Source organism: Eleutherodactylus coqui, chromosome 1 (genome assembly GCF_035609145.1).
Source record: "Eleutherodactylus coqui strain aEleCoq1 chromosome 1, aEleCoq1.hap1, whole genome shotgun sequence".
Lineage (NCBI taxonomy): Eukaryota > Metazoa > Chordata > Amphibia > Anura > Eleutherodactylidae > Eleutherodactylus > Eleutherodactylus coqui.
Genome location: NC_089837.1, coordinates 350,841,640 through 350,858,218, shown reverse-complemented (window position 1 = coordinate 350,858,218; position 16,579 = coordinate 350,841,640). Strand labels below are relative to the sequence as shown.

Below are 16,579 nucleotides of genomic sequence, written 5' to 3'. Positions count from 1 at the left end.
AAAAGAATAGGTTAGGATAACCTGCGGAGAAATTCCGCCCTGTGTTGGCCCCACCTAAATGAGTGACTTAAATTCAGGTCAAACTCTACATTTAACACATGTGGATTTCGATGCAGATCCACAACTTGTGGATTTCACCTATGTACTGCAAAGGGGGAAATCCACACTGATGATTCATACACTGCTAATTTTCAAAATCTGAACCACAGGTGAATTTACAGCTCACAAATATCTGCAGTGTGTAAATAAGATTTGAAAAATCTCATCTACTTTTCTGGTATTGTTACAACATCCACAGGCAATACTCTAGGTGTGCATGTACCCTTAAAATATGTTCTTCAGATTAGTATAACTTTCAAAAAGTTTTGCTTAAAAGCCGCTGCCAGAGTTGCTAGTGTTCAAGACCCATGCCTAAAATTGAAATGTGACAATAAGACATAACTGGTAGACTGGGGTGTCCCCTTGTTAGGGCAACCATTCAACTGTGAAAGACAATGACGCATCAGCACTGTGCACTTACTTAGCAACATTATTGCTAGATTTGCTTCCCATTGTCACATTGCAACTTCTGGCAGGAGTCCTGGATACAGACAACACTGTAGCAGTCCTTTAACGTTGGCATTATGAGTATTTACAAACTATCAAGTGATTCATGACAGACCACTGCCATTACAAATGATATATGAAGTCATATGTGATGTATCTAGGAGTGAATGTGCAATATATATATGGCTTACAGGAATACATCACCAGGTTTATACTGCCCTATCTGACGGCAGCACAAACTAGTTACCGACCCTCCGATTCCAACGCTGAGTGACTTACTTTATTTCTTGCTGCACTTTTAATAAAATCACTGCTCACCTCTCATGAGTAGCAAGGACTCACCTCTCATGAGGCAGGTGGGCAGCGGAGCCTGAACTAATGAGTGGACTACCTTGCTTGGATCACGCTGCGGCAGAGAATTAGTGATTTCATGAAATGTATAGCAAGAAATAAAGTGACCCAGCATGTGGTATTCGGGTCTCTATCATTAGTTTATGCTACCCTCTGACATGGCATTGGAAACCTGGTGGCAGATTCCTTTTATACCTGCTCACCTCTGCTGTGTTTGTACATCCATTACCAAGGAAATGTAGCCCTCAATGAGAGAGAAGGAGAAGAAGCGGATATGACCAGATTCCTCACTGCCCACCACCGAATCTTTTACTCTGCAGAACAAACAGGCAGTAACATAATAAAAGATAATCCATCATGAATTATACAAGGCATGTGGATATAACATAGTTCCTAAACCCTGCAATCATATATTTCACTCTATCATGCCTAAAGCTTATCTAATAAATGGAATGATATAGCTTTGTATTCATTGATTCTATTTGATTAGCCCCTTGCCACAATAAAGAGCTTTAAAGTGGTTTGTCAACTTACGGGCCCCCATATACATTAGTTAAAAGTTGTCTGCACCCATCCACTGTAATATGGGGGTTAGAGCCATACGACGCAAGATATCTTTTTTGTAAACAGTTTTCCTTTCAATATACAGTAAAGAAAACGTTTGGGATCTCGGCAATAACCCAATAAATATGAGAAGGCAATAGTCTAAACTGTTCTGTATTCCAATGTCTAATAGGAATAGTTTAGTGTATGGATAAACATACAGCTGTGTTCTTCAGTCCATCTACAAGTGGCGCTCATTATACTTCAAACCTAAATATTTCATAAAATAATTGTCATTTATTGTCATTAAATGCCTTCTGTTACTCGCTGGTAGAAAACAAGCTTATGGTAAGTTTCTCTTTTTATTAGACAATTTGCTTGTTACAGTTCTCACTGTCATTTTCCTTTTCATAGCTACTTCAGTTTAACTTGGCAGTTAGCTAATCCCTTTATAAATTCACTTTTGAGAATATCTAAACAGCTCTAAAGCAGAAAACCAAAAAACTGTAAATCATATTTCTACATGGGAAGTAGAATTCTCATCTTTAGTCTGCTAGGTCTTAAAGTACTCTGGGATCTGAACAAATGGGATCGAAATTTAATTTAAATTGTTCATTTGGAGCAATAAGATTGTAATCCCGATCACTTGCCGCCCACAAATGACTTTGCTCTGGTATCCACCAATGTGCTCGTAATGTATATGCACTCACGTATAAGAAACAAAGATGAGCCATACACGTGAGCACGAATTGTGAAACTTAAAACATTTATATATAGAGAAGAAGAAAAAAATTACCACTGATTTCATCAAAACAATAGCTTACTTATCACTAGAGATGAGCGAGCAAGCTCAGATAAGTCAGTTACTCGAGCGAGCCTCGCTCTACTCGAGTAATTGCATTCTTGTCCGTGCGTGCTCGGGGGGAGGGTGGGGTGGAGAAGAGATTTCTCTCACTATCTCCCCCGCTACCCCCTGCACCCTCTCCCCCCCCAAGCATGCTCGGACAAGAATGCAGTTACTCGAGAAGAGGGAGGCTCGCTCGAGTAACTGACTTATCCGAGCGTGCTTGCTCATCTCTACTTATCATAGCACATTTATATGACACCATCATTACATCGTATTGATCAGTGGTTAGCATTGTTGCCTCAAAGTATCAATTCAAGCAAAGGCAACATCTACACGGAATTTAGACGTTCTTACTGTACTTGTGTTGATTTCCTCCAGGTACTTCAGTTTCCTCTCACAACCCAAAAACTAATGAGTTAAATTAGAATTTAGCCCAATGTGAGCCCAAATGGGAACAGGGACCAATGTTAAGCAATACCAATCTCTGTACATGGCTGTGGAGTATGTATGCGCTATATATTTGAGTACCTAGTGGTATTCACAATTAAACCCATCATTAAAAGGTCTAGATCCCGAGAGTCTGGGTAAACAGCCAATTATGCTAAGGTGAGCTGCTGCCAAAGACCTTTGTAGGATAAATGTAGTATGAGAAGACAGCTATTCAAAAGGAGTCCACTGTGGTCATGATCGGGAGATCCACCCCATTACTACATCCAAATGCCTTAATAGAGTATATGCCCTTTAAAGACATGGAGGCACATGGGTTGTTACAATTCTCTTGCAGCACAGTAGCCGTTTGTTCAATACTTGATAAAATCTGCATGGAAGATATGGTTACTCTTCTATCCTCTTGCTAAAAGAAAAATATTGATAGGATATTGGCTTACATGAAAACCATTTTCTTAATTTGTATGCGAGTGTCTGACTACAGAAAATTAGGCTCTATTCACACTACATTAGTGTTATTAACTGTCAACACAGTTACTGTACATACGTTGCTCATGGACTCCCATTATTAAAAAAATATATACAGATATCTATATTTTTACGTAATTCCTCTGTAACTTGTCCTGGGACATGGGATAGTGCTAGTTTAAGGAGCATTATACACAACAGAAATTAAACAATGCTTAAAATGTAGCACAGGTATTTAATACCAACAAGCAAGCATTCTAGGTACATACCCATTGGAGTAAAACATAACATCCATTAGGAGTGTAGTCACACTTGGAAGGGTATAGGGATCCAGGCTGGTAACACAGAACATATTGCTTGGACTGGAAAGTGGGTGGATAACTGGCCTCTGAACTAAGATTAAGCAATATAGAAATGACAAAGTGAGGGTAAGATACACAAAGCAAAACAATATCATCATGGTATGGCTATTAAGGGATTATACTACTACAAAATAGTACAGGTCTTTCACTAATTTCCAAGAAGCCAATTAATGACCCTGTTCTCTCCCTGTAAGATTATGTGCTCTCTGGGAACAATCGATCATTAACATGATCATTCATCCCCATACAACTGTAAAGGCCATTTACACATTTAAAAATAATCTTTCAAAGGATTGAAAGATTGAAGCTTTAGTGATCTTTTTGCATAAAGTGTTAATGGCCAGTAATGCCCATTAACACTTTATCATCTTCATTTGCATGTGAAAGGGCCTCCAGGAGCTGTTTGTAAAGCCCAGCCTGTGATTAGTCACACAGCTGCATTGTTCTTCATGTGAATACAGTGTAATCTTCTGACACCCGTGGAGAACACAGCATGCGGTTTATTGAGAGATATTTTATCTCTCTGTGTCTGAATGAATTTTGAGTGATAATCGTTACATGTAAATAGGCCTTAACTGATTAGCTGCAGACCCCCTCGTTTACACGGTGAGAAGTACAACCAGCGAGTATTTTAAAGAAACAATCAGCCGATGAATGAATGTTGGCTTGTTCATCCTTTTACACAGCCCGATTGTCAGACGAATGACGTAAAAGGACCATAATGCCAAAAGGTTGGCAGAGAACGTTACTTAAATAATACATATATATTGTTACTCATCCACAAGACAGCAACAGTTTTATTACAGTTGCTTTTCCATTATATTAGAAAATATATGAACACACAGTTTGCCAATATAACATCTAAAGTGGCTCCAGGGTGGCGAATACAATCCTTCCCCCAGAGTTCCCATTTTCAGCACAGTGGGGCAGAGTTACTGTGATTGTGGCTAGACAAGGCGGTGTGATTTAGCAGGAAAGGGGCGTATCTTACAAGTGACAACATGCAGCAAAGCTGTGCTAAAATTCTGGTGTAATCTAACCCAGCCAAGAGCTAGTCAACAGTTAGACAAAAGTTGCATCAAATTTATCATAGGCATGAGCCAATGTAATAAATTTGGCGCAATTTTAGACTGCATGATCTAAATTTTCACTCTTACACAGCATTAATAAATATGCTCTAATGATCTTTACCGCAATCACTAGTTTCAAGGATTTCAATACTTAAGACATGAACTAAGCAAACAGCCCACACACTATGGGAACATTTTCATTGTTTCATTACAAGCAACAGTATGGACAGAGAGAAGAAGCTGCAATATGCAGAGAAATTACAGAAAATTATAACGACGTGTTCTCAGATTTACGTTCGAAAATTCTGCCTCAATATAATTTTTAGTCTAACGAGGAGTTGTTGATCCACATAGATCTGAAGGATAAGAACATGGTGGGCTGGGCTTGCTTTATGGAAGTGACCGAAAGAGCTTTCAGCTTTTAAAGTACACATCCATCTATCAATCTAGTTTAATCTAGTCTAATCTATCTAATCTACTGTATCTCTCACTCTCTCCACAACTGAAGTGAAAACAAAGTGTGCTTAGCTGTAGATAAGAGAAAAGCAAAAACTAAATGAGATATCAACCAAATGTTCCAACCAAAACCTGTTTTTGTTTTTTTTTTTAAATTATTGCATAGTTTATCAACTGCAGAAGTGACCAGCGTACTATGCATTTGGAAATTCTTCACACCCTTTCATTCTGTTATGTTGTGACCTTGTGCAAATTTAAAAAAACAAGTTTTTCCCCATCATTCTGCACTCAATACCCTCTAATGACAAAGTGAAAACCGAATGCTAGAATTTTTTGTAACTTATTTAAAAATGAAAAACTATCATTTTGCATTGACATAAATATTCAAACCCTGCACTCAGTACTTTGTTAAAGCGCCTTTAGCAGTGATTACAGCCTCTTGTCTTATTGGTGTGATGCTACAAGGTTTGCACACCTGGAACTGGGGATTTGCAGCCATTCTTCTCTGCAGATCCACTCATGTTCTGTCAGGTTGGATGGGGACCATCTATGGACAGGCATTTTCAGGTCACTCCAGAGATAGCTTCAAGTCAGGGCTCTGGCTGGGCCACTCTTAGTTGTCCCTAAGCCACTTCTATGTCGTCTTGGCTGTGTGCTTAGGGTCATTGTCTTGCCGGAAGGTAGACATTCTGCTCAGTCTGAGGTCCCTTGCGCTCTGGATCAGGTTTTCATTAAGAATATCTGTGTACTTTGCTCCATTCAGCTTTACACCAACCTTGACCAGTCTCACTGTCCCAGCTGCTGAAAAACACACTCACGGCATGATACTCCACCGCCATGTTTCACTGTAGGGATGGGATGGGGCATGTGATGAGCAGTGCTAAACATAATGAATGGAATTGAGGCCAAAAAGATCAATCTTTCATCAGACCAAAGAATCTTGTTTCCCACTCTCCGAGAGTCCTTTAGGTGCTTTTTAGCAAACTCCAAGCGGGCTTTCATGTATCTTTTATTGAGGAGAGGGTATTATCTGGTCACTCTGCCATAAACCCCAGATTAGTAGAGACCTGCAGCGATGGCTGACTTTCTGGACGTTTCTTCCATTTGATACAGGATTGTTGGAGCTCAGCCAGAGTGACTATTGCATTCTTGTTCACCTCTCCCTTACCAAGGCCCTTCTCACTCAATTACTTAGTTTGGAGCTTGGCCAGCTATAGAAAGAGTCCTAGAAGTTCCAAACTTCTTCCATTTAAGAATTATGGAGTCCACTGAGCTCTTTGGAACTTTCAGTGTAGCAGAAATATTTTGTAGCTGTCTCCAGATCTGTGCCTCCACACAATCCTGTCTTTGAGCTCTGCAGACAGTTCTTTCATGCCTTGGTTTCAGCTCGGATATGCATTGTGACATGTGAGATTTTATATAGACTGGGGTGTATCTTTTACATTTATGCCCAATCAAGTGACTCTACCACTTGTGACTCCAACCAAGGTGCAGAAAAACCTCAAAGATGATCAATTGTAATGGGAGGCCCCCAGAGCTAAATTTCAAGTATCCTACCAAAGGGCCTGAATACTTAAGTGAATGCAAAATGTTAGCTTCTCATTTTTTAAAAATTGACAAAAGATTTTGAAAAATTCAGTTTTCACTTTGTCATTATGGGGTATTGAGTGAAAACAATGGGGAAAACTTGATTTTTTAAAAAGATTTGCCACAACATAATAAAATGTAAAACAAAACTAAGGGGTCTGAAGGCTTTTCAAATGCATTGTATTTACACAGGACCCAATAAGTACATGTATAGCCCATCATGTTAATGAGACCCACATTATAATAACAGTCACTATAATACATATGACTCTTAAGTACAGGTGTTGCACATTTTACATTTCCCATGCCCCTTTTTTCTGCATGGCTCATACCAAGCTTGGGTTTCACAAATCCATTTGTTACTCCAAGATTATCAGCAGCTACAGTCTCTCCATTCACCACCTGCAAAATGGTAAATTCTGCAGCCAGTGTGTGCATCACAAAAGGCAGATCCCTCTCGCGTACCTGAGGAAAAAAAACAAAAACCATCAGCTTTTCATTATTTGGAGGATGTCAGATCTCTTGTCTGCAATTAATAAACACCGAAGGGTAAAGTAAATGTAACAATAGCACATTTCATGGAGTCGGCAAATAGTCAGTTCTTGAAGTTGATATGTTGGAGACAGGACAAGTGGGCAAAGTTGTGATGGCTAGACCGGTGGATAGTACCTTGACAAGAAACACCTATCTAAACAGTGTTGCAGACCATTACAACCCTGCATGGCAACAGCATCCCATTGGGCAGTTGCCTTTTTTCATAGGGTAATGCACCGTTACACTACAAATCTTTTTCAGAAATGGGTTGATGAAGATGACAGAGAGTTCAAGGTGCTGACTTGGCCTCCAAATCTGCAGTCTCAATCTGATCGAAGCTCTGTAGAATGTACTGGAAAAACAAGTCTGATCCATGAAAGCTCCAACTTGTAACTTACAGGACTTAAAGGATCTGCTGCTAGTTTTTGGTGTCAGATACCACAGGACACCTTCAGAGGTCTGATCAGTGTGTATGCAGAGTGAATGGCTCAGTTTCTGAGCACACAAAAAAATCCCAAAAGGGCTACAGTGAAATGACCAGTCCCTTTTATCAATGGGCTGCTGCTGCACTGGTCACCTCAGAGTATTTGTATGCAGAGAGCCAGAATGGAGAATGGTTGTGTGGTGGGCTCAGAAGGAAAAATCTTCTTCCTATTCAAAACCTCATTATCGGCTTTTCTTTGCAGGTTTGGAAAACTTGGAAGAAGAAAATGTATTCTTTTTTTCTACACTGACAATGCATAAATACAACCATAAATTATATACACACACATACACATACATATATATATATACACACACACACGCGCGCGCACACACACGCACACACTTGCACGTTCTATTATGTAGTATGTGTGAAAAGCTACATTTTTCCAACTTACACATGGGTGTATACATCCAAAAGTCTACCAAAGTTAAGTGCTACCTGTGTTTCTTCAATGCAGATCACCACAAATATTTTTACTGAAATGCAGTTATTTCAAAGGGGTGTTCCGATCTGAGACTTTTAAGGCATTTTCACACTCTATGCCATAAAAGACAGATAGGTATGGAGCCAACCTCCAAGACCTGCACCCACCTCTATTCGTGACCCTGAATGACCATGTCTATCTGTAGGAGACGGCCAGGATTAAGGAAACAGCCAAGTGGTCTTTGCTATGCTTTTCTGTAGCTCCCATTGAAGTCAATGAAAGTTACACAAGCAGCATAACACAATTAGCTATGGTGCTTCCGTAACACCAGAGTTATGGAAACAGTGTAGCTTATTGTGCTATGATGTTTGCCGAACTTCTATGTGTGTTATGGAAACAGTGAAGTCTAACCATGCCCAGCTGTTTCTATCCTCCCGGTCGTCTCGCACAGGGTGGTGCTCCCATTGCAGCCATATTTGACTGAGATGAGAACACCTCTTTAAATTATTGAAAAAAAAAAAAGAATAAAATAAGATGTAAAAGTATTATAAAGTCTTACCAGTATAAAATCTGTTTGATAGGTGGATAACATAAACACAGAGATGTTCTGGTCTGCAAGGGGTGCTATGACCGATTTTGCTATTTTGGTCACTCCAATTGGCTGAGAGCTGGATGAGCTTCCACCTCCCGAGACCACATTAAGGGCTAACCATGTTGCATCTGCTACACTTAAATGTTCTGAAGATGGGAGTTCTGTAGAGAAAGATAAAACAACAAAAAACTCTGTTAAAAGCAGGAACAAGAAACGTTTATGGGTCAAAAGATCGTGTATGGTACCTAGCAAAATTCAGATCAATTGCACCAAACGTCTATTCAAGTGATTTAAACAGGAAAATATGCAAAGCGAACCCAACGTATTTGGTCTCATATTACAAATAAAACTGAGAACTAAAGAAGCCTTCTCTACAGGTATATTCAGAAATGGCAGTTGTGGTTTCGCCATGCCGTAATTTTCACTTGCAAAGGCATGTTTCACCTCCAAAAACCACTTGGCCAATTGAAGCATCACAAAATCGCTACAGCCAATCACAGACCTCAGTGTTCAAGTGCTGAGGTCTATGACTACCTGCAGTAGCCTGTGGTGTCTCGTAACCGGCTGATTGCAGCCTGTCAATACAGAACTGGCACAGAGTACAAAGCCACAGCACTGCAGCTCTGGGGAGCATTTAGAGGCAAGTAAAGGATTCTTTCTTATTTTTACACAGGGGAGCATGAATTTAAAGGGGAAAAAAATCATCGTGAACAAGGGGGTTGTACCAAGATTACAAGTTATGGCACAAGCAAGCTACTGTTCCATTTACTTTCAATGCAATTGCAGAGATTACCAAGTGGATATTTCCTTCAACCTCCGTGAAATGAATGGAGCACCAACTGTGCATGTTCGACCAGTGCTCTATTCATTCTGACGTCACTGCGGAGGAAGTGACAGGCTGAGGGGGACACGGTACCCAAATTCTCTATTGGCAGGGATCTCAGCGTTGAGACACCCATCAAATCAGCAAGTTATTCCCTATCCTGTGGATAGTGGATAATTTCTAATCTTGGCAAAAGCCCTTTAGGCTCTGTTCTTTGACAAAGGCCCAACCCCTCCAACATCTACCAATTGTAAATGGAAAAGCTCATCATTAGATTAACCCTTGTGTTCTCGACAAGATTTCTGAAATTCTTGCTATTTCTGCCTCTATTCATATAATACATCTTAGAGCACAAATGTGAAGAGGCAGCGGTGTCCCTGCTTGCCTTCTGCATCCAGCTCTTTTCTGCATGGAGCGCCCGGTTGTTATACAGCTAAGCGCTCTGAGTGGAGAATGCAGAAGATAAGCATGGTGTCCCCGCTTGTCTCCTGCATCCAGACGTTTTCTGCATGGAGCGCCCGGCTGTTATACAGCCGAGCGCTCCGTTCCGGGTATGGAGAACAGAGCTGGACCGCTCTGTTCTTCATACCCAGCCTGTGATCAGCGGAATACAGCTGATACTATTGTTTCAGCTGTATCCCGCTGTGAATCCCTAATAAGGTTCATTGTCGTTTTTCAGCACACTGAAAGACGACGATGAGCGACGGCATAATGAAAGCTGCATGATGTTCCCGCTTGTCTTCTGCATCTAGCTGTTCCTCGCTCTAAGCGCCCGGCTGTTATACAGCTAAGTCCTCGGAGCGGAGGATGCAGAAGACAAGCGGGGTGTCCCAGCTTGTCTTCTGCATCCAGATGTTTTATGCACGTTATACAGCTGAATGCTCCGTGCCAGGTGTGGAGAACAGAGCTGGACTGCTCTGTTCTTCATACTCAGCCTGTCATCAGGGACGGGATACAGCTGAAACAATAGTATCAGCTGTATCCCGCTGTGAATCCCTGATAAGGCTCATTGTCATCTTTCAGTATGCTGAAAGACAACGATGAGCGACGGCATAACGAAAACTGCACGATGTCAGTGCAGTTACACACAATGATTATTGCTCAAAAGCTGTCTTTTGAGCGATAATCGTGTCTAAATAGGCCTTAAGTCAATTTTGTGACAAAAATCATGACATTAATCAGAAAGGGTCTCATTAAAGCTAAATACTTTGTTCTTTCAAGTCTATATTAACATAAATGTAAGTACATACACACAAAATACACTATACTGTTTGTCATACTACCGGATAACAAAGAAAAAAGGAAGTGCAACAAGGAAATAGTAAGGATTAGAGATGAATGAGTATACTTGCTAAGGCACTTTACTCGAGCAAGTAGTGCCTTAGCCGAGAATCTCCCCTCTCCTCTCTAAAGATTCGGGGGCCGGCGGGGAAGAGCGGGGAGGTATGGGCGGGAGATCTCCCCCCCCGCTCCCCGCCGCAACTCACCTGTCACCGGCCCCCGAATCTTTAGAGACAAGCAGGGAGATACTTGGCTAAGGCACTACTCGCTCGAGTAAAGTGCCTCTGCGAGTATACTCGCTCATCACTAGTAAGGATGAAAAGACTCTAAAGCTAATATTCTTACAAATATTTTAACAGTTTTTTCTGGATTTCAGTTTCCTATATAACAATACTTAACATATCATAGTAACATAGTATGTAAGGCCAAAAAAAGATATATGTCCATCCAGCTCAGCCTATTACCCCTCAACGTTGATCCAGAGGAAGGCAAAATGTATATGAAATGTATCTATCACATTAACAAGTTGTTCCTTCTGCAGGCAGAACATTATAGAGCAGAAGAAGCTTAGCAGATTGATATACTGTATATTTGTGGGTGAAGGTTGAGCATAACTTAAAATATTGTTGAATCCCGCTCCTGCGGACTTGAGTGCATTGATCTATCCTACTCAGTGATTGACATCTATCTCTGTATGCATGTTCACTCAGGCAGGCTGTCGGTCATTCTGCGAGATCGCCTACCGAACTCATAAGCTTGGGGAGCAGGGATCTAACACAACCAAAAAATGGACTGCTGTGCCACGTGTTTTAATCTGATATGCCTGATATGTTCTTATGCCTGTGAGTATAATTAAACCTTTTTGCTGAAACACTGCTGAGATTGCAGTGTTCCTCTATGAACTTTTAAAGAAAACTAGCTTGTGAGTGAATCCAAAGAAAGGAGATTTTTTATTTCCTTAGGAGGAGTCCAGCCAAACTCCTGTGGAGGAATACTTGCAGCATTCTATACAGAGGCGTCTCCAAGAGGAAAGACTAGTTTTGCATTGCTAAAGAGTGGTGAAGTAGAATTGTTTTCTTGGGACGTGACATAATTTAATGTCATGTGTTCCTTTTAAATATAACTACTCTATGTCACAAAGATATTTTAAAACAAATATCTTGTAATGAGCACGACTGTTATATACAAAAGATTGGTTTATAGAATATAGCGGGAAGATATTTAAATTATATTTTTTAAAAGGGAAAACACCAGAAAGTTTTCTATTCCTTCAAACTGCTCCTCTACTCTGTATTCTCAAGTAGCCCAAAGAGGTGCTTTGTTAAATTTAATGCCTCCACACGGCATGTGCACCCTATTTGAGCCCACTTGGCTTAATCGTCCCTGATGAAGTGTATATACAAGATTTCAACCCAGCTTGTGACCATATTCTCTGTTGTCACAGACATCAATCAATGCTTTTAATTCCCGGTCATTGTAACAAGGCTTGTATAAAAAGTCTGACTTTGACGTCAAGGAATGCTGCCTTTCAATAGGTGGCACTGTGGAGGATTTATTCCATCTTCCTTATTTGCATATTACCCAGAGGAGTGTGCGTGGCCATTTGAGTCTCCTTACTTATTTTATAGTTGCTCTCCCTAAGGAGAAAAGATAGCGTTTCTGACCCCCGTCCCAGGCCTCTCACTAGCAAAGCCAGACTCCTACTGTACACTGATGAAGGGCAAAAACCCTGAAACAGCTGTCTGTACATGGAGTCTGGCTTTGCTTTTAATTCCCGGTCATTGTAACAAGGCTTGTATAAAAAGTCTGACTTTGACTTGAAGGAATGCTGTCTTTCAATAGGTGGCACTGTGGAGGATTTATTCCATCTCCCTTATAGACATCAATCAAGCCACTTTGGGCACGATGAGGGTGCAAACATCTTGACTTCTTTTGGAAACGTCTCCGGATCCTTGACCGCAAAGGGCCAATTATATGGTGTGCAGAGAGACAATGTTTGTATTTAACATAATGAGGCACCTCTTTGGGTTACTCAAGACAACTTTGTAGAGGAGCAGAACAATCAGGTAATGATGGCGATTTGGGAGGAAAAAATCTTCTGACGTTTCCTTTCAAATCTCAGATTTTAGACTTACTGGATATTATCAAAAACTGTTCTTCTATTTCTGGTTATATATTGACTTTTGGTAGATCCATAAATGTATGAATGAATAGCTCTACAGAAAACAATACTTATTTCCAAGTACTGCGTTTCCATTAAAAATAGCCTCTTCCGAAATATGAACCGTAATTTACAATATACATATTATTGACCTTTAAACACAAAGGCTTTTCAGTACTCTTATCTGATATAACCGCTCAGTAAATTGTTTGTGTACACCACATCCCACATGTTGTTCTCTTTCTAGAGCAAATGATCTAGTTGCTAGGCAGATCTGTCCACTTCCAGTACGGGTGTGGGAGTCATTGACATCAGGGCTAATTCAACAGGATGGAAACACATTATGCATCATCTGATTTATTCTTATATACATACATATACATATATATATATATATATATATACACATATACATATCAGATGCATTATAAAATTCGAAGATTGAAGGAAAGCGATGGAGGGCTATTCTTTGCTTGCCTTTAGTTTTGGCCTGCTCACCCCAAAAACTTCCATGTTTACAATTAAAAGTAATATATCTTCCTATGACCCTTTAATCCAGAATGTGGGATAACTGGATGGACAACACAGAGGCATAACTTGAAGCTCCTAAGTATTGATTCCAAATCCAAAACAAAACCCGCACCTACCGTGTGCCATTTATAATATTTATGTCACAATGTGTGCTAGAAGGGCCTAGGTGTGACGGCAACCTATGAGTCTGCTATAACTACGGTGGCTGGAAAAGCAAATAGGAAAAACAGGAGGGATTGGTTTTATTACAAATACTTTTTTATCGTCATCACATTGTGTTCCTTTAAAACTACTGGTGTTATTTAAAGAGAGTTGTACCACAGTATAGGGGATAACGTACCGATTGGTGGGTGTCTCACTGCTGAGACCCTCGCCAATCTTGAGAACAGAGGCCCCGTATCCCGTCCTCCTCAGGCCTCATGCTCACAGCCAGGTTGGATTCCGACTGCAAAATCTCTCAGCGGAATGAGACCCATTTTCCCCCTCAGTGACCCCCAGAGACCCCATACTCACCAGTTCAGACCTACCTCGAGCGTCTCGGCCTGTGAGCCGGTGCACATGCGCAGTACAGGGCATGACGCGCCGGTGATGACGCGGATCCACGGCCATTTCAAAATTGACATTTTGGAATCGCTGCGGATTGGACAGCTTACATTAACTGCAGTGGAAGCGGTCAGTGCGTTTTCGCACCAAATAGAACATGCTGCGATTCTCCCCCCAGAGCGGAAAATCACAGTTGATTTCCGCTCGTAAACAGTGAAGAATCTTTTAACATAGCGGGTCTATAGATGGACATTGCTGTGGAATTCACGGTGAAAATCCTTCTGTGGGCATTGGGTCTCACTATTGGGTTACAGCACCCCTTGAAGTGAGGAGGAGACTAAGTAGAGCGTTGGTCATGCAAGCACACTAGCGCTACATTCACTGTCAATGGGACTGTCAAGATACCAGAGTGGCACCCGCTTAGCCATTTCCCTCAGTTCCATTGAAATTAATGGAGTGCTGACCGTGCATGCCCTCGCAGTGACAGTCAAAGCGGGAAACAGCAGTCCCGTTCTGGAGAAGTTATCCCCCAACTTGCAATTTTGGTACGATCCCTTTAAACAATTTTTGATCCAATTTTCTGAAACCTAGGACTCCTTGCCTCTAGTTTCTAGTGAGAGAAGTTAAATCTCCCCAATTTATACAATTTACACTGTACTTTCACTTTATATACAATTTTTCACCAATTTCAAAATCTGTTCTTGCTGTCACAGGATGGAAACATGCACATTTACATTTCAAGGCTGAAAAATAATCCTTATTACATGCTGCTCAAAAAGCTGCAGGAATCATTTCCTCAGAGACCTCTGATAAACACCTTAAAGGGAACTTGTCACATCCTCACAGCCCCAGAAACTAAGTTATGGTGCGGTCAGTGATCATGACAGGGAGCCGGGTGAACTTTTTTTTTTATTCTCACCTGATCCAGCACGGTCGCCCTCTGAAGATCGCACAGCACTAGAAAATCAGATTCCTGTGTGCGCACTCTACTATACAAGTCTATGGGAGAAGCACAGGCAAGGGAATCAGAAAATAGTCCAATTTTATAGCACTGTGAGATCTTCAGTGGATGACAGTGCTGGATTACGAGAGCAAGTATGTATAAAATATATATCACCAGCTTCCTGTCACATTCCCGGACAGTTCCCATTAATGACGTGGCATTTTTTTTGTTTTTGCTTTTCCTCCCCACTTTCAAAAAATCATACTTGGGCATTCGGGAAGGGTGGATTTTGAGAAAAATCTTTAAAAATAAAACATGCACAAGCAGCATGGAAGTTGTAACAGAAATGTTCCAGTGAGTATTTGACCTACATTAATGGTACCATGTTCCTTGGAGAGTCATGTGTGCATGCTAATGTATAGCAGAAGAAATAACTAAGATTAGGGGTAAAGACAATTGTCTTTTCTGACCTCTGCTGCTACTTCTAGTTATGACAGAATGTAAAGCTTGGGAGAAATCAAATGCTGTTCTGTGAAAATTAAGATTTAGTGAAATGGCCCAAATGCTTGAAAAACTAAAGAGCTGCTTGCATAAATCAGTGTGACCTCTACAACCACTCTGCACTGTGTTCTGGAGAGCTCAATGTTGGAGAGGACAGTCACTAATAATACTTAGAGGCTGTCAAGTAGCTCTGTGACCGTCTACTGCGTCACTGCATTTACTTTTTTTAGACACTCTCAATTCATGTCATTATAACAAGATGTGAAGCTAAGTATCAGATAAACTAGTTTCCAAGAGCAAAGTACATGGAAATCTGCGTTTAAGCAAAAGTCATGGAAAAAAAGATACGATGAGAAAAGTAATGTGCACTAATGTTCTAATTAGTTCTAATAATCATCAGAATCATTATTATTAAATACACAGTGGAACAAGGATTTCTCTGCCAAACCTGCGTGTATCTAGCCCGACAGCAGAAGAGGTCTTTATGAACAATGACAGAACATTGGCCGCATTTATTAAGGCCCATTTAGACAACGATTATCGCTCAATAGAGGTCTTTTGAGCGACTTTTGAGTGATAATCGTTGTGTGCCATTAAGCACAAGGTGATCGTTCAACGTTTGAGCGATCACCTTGCGGTTAATGGCAGTCAACGTTCGAGCAATCACTTTGCGCTCCAAGTGGGGGATGCAGAAGACAAGCAGCCCCGTTTGTCTTCTGCATGCAGCGGTTCTCCACTCGGAGCGCCTGGCTGTTATACAGCTGAGTGCTCCGAGCGGGGTATGCAGAAAACAAGCGGGGCCGCTGTGTTCTTCATACCCGCCTGTGTTCAGGGAACGGGATACAGCTGAAACAATAGTATCAGCTGTATCCCGCTGTGAATTCCTGATAAGGCTCAGCATTGTCTTTCAACAAAAAGTGCAAAATATCAGTGCAGTTAAACACACCGATTATCGCTCAAAAGACAGCTTTTGAGCGATAATCTGCCTTTAATGCGCCTTTACTTAGTTTGCGCCTGATTTTGGAAGAAAGTGCACAAGAAGTTGTAACTAAACAGATGCAAGCTATACAAAAGGATCAATG

General features: G+C 40.9%; 1 protein-coding gene across 1 annotated transcript in view; it reads right to left on the bottom strand.

The window, feature by feature from the left end:
• CASTOR2 (cytosolic arginine sensor for mTORC1 subunit 2) overlaps window positions 1-16,579 on the bottom strand; it is a 144,774-nt gene that overhangs the window by 12,668 nt on the left and 115,527 nt on the right. The window contains exons 3-6 of the mRNA XM_066576732.1: window positions 8,682-8,875; window positions 7,010-7,142; window positions 3,472-3,595; window positions 1,101-1,211 (exon numbers count right to left, since the gene is read on the bottom strand). Of these exons, the coding sequence (XP_066432829.1) occupies window positions 1,101-1,211; window positions 3,472-3,595; window positions 7,010-7,142; window positions 8,682-8,875 (562 nt within the window). The remainder of the gene's footprint in view (window positions 1-1,100; window positions 1,212-3,471; window positions 3,596-7,009; window positions 7,143-8,681; window positions 8,876-16,579) is intronic.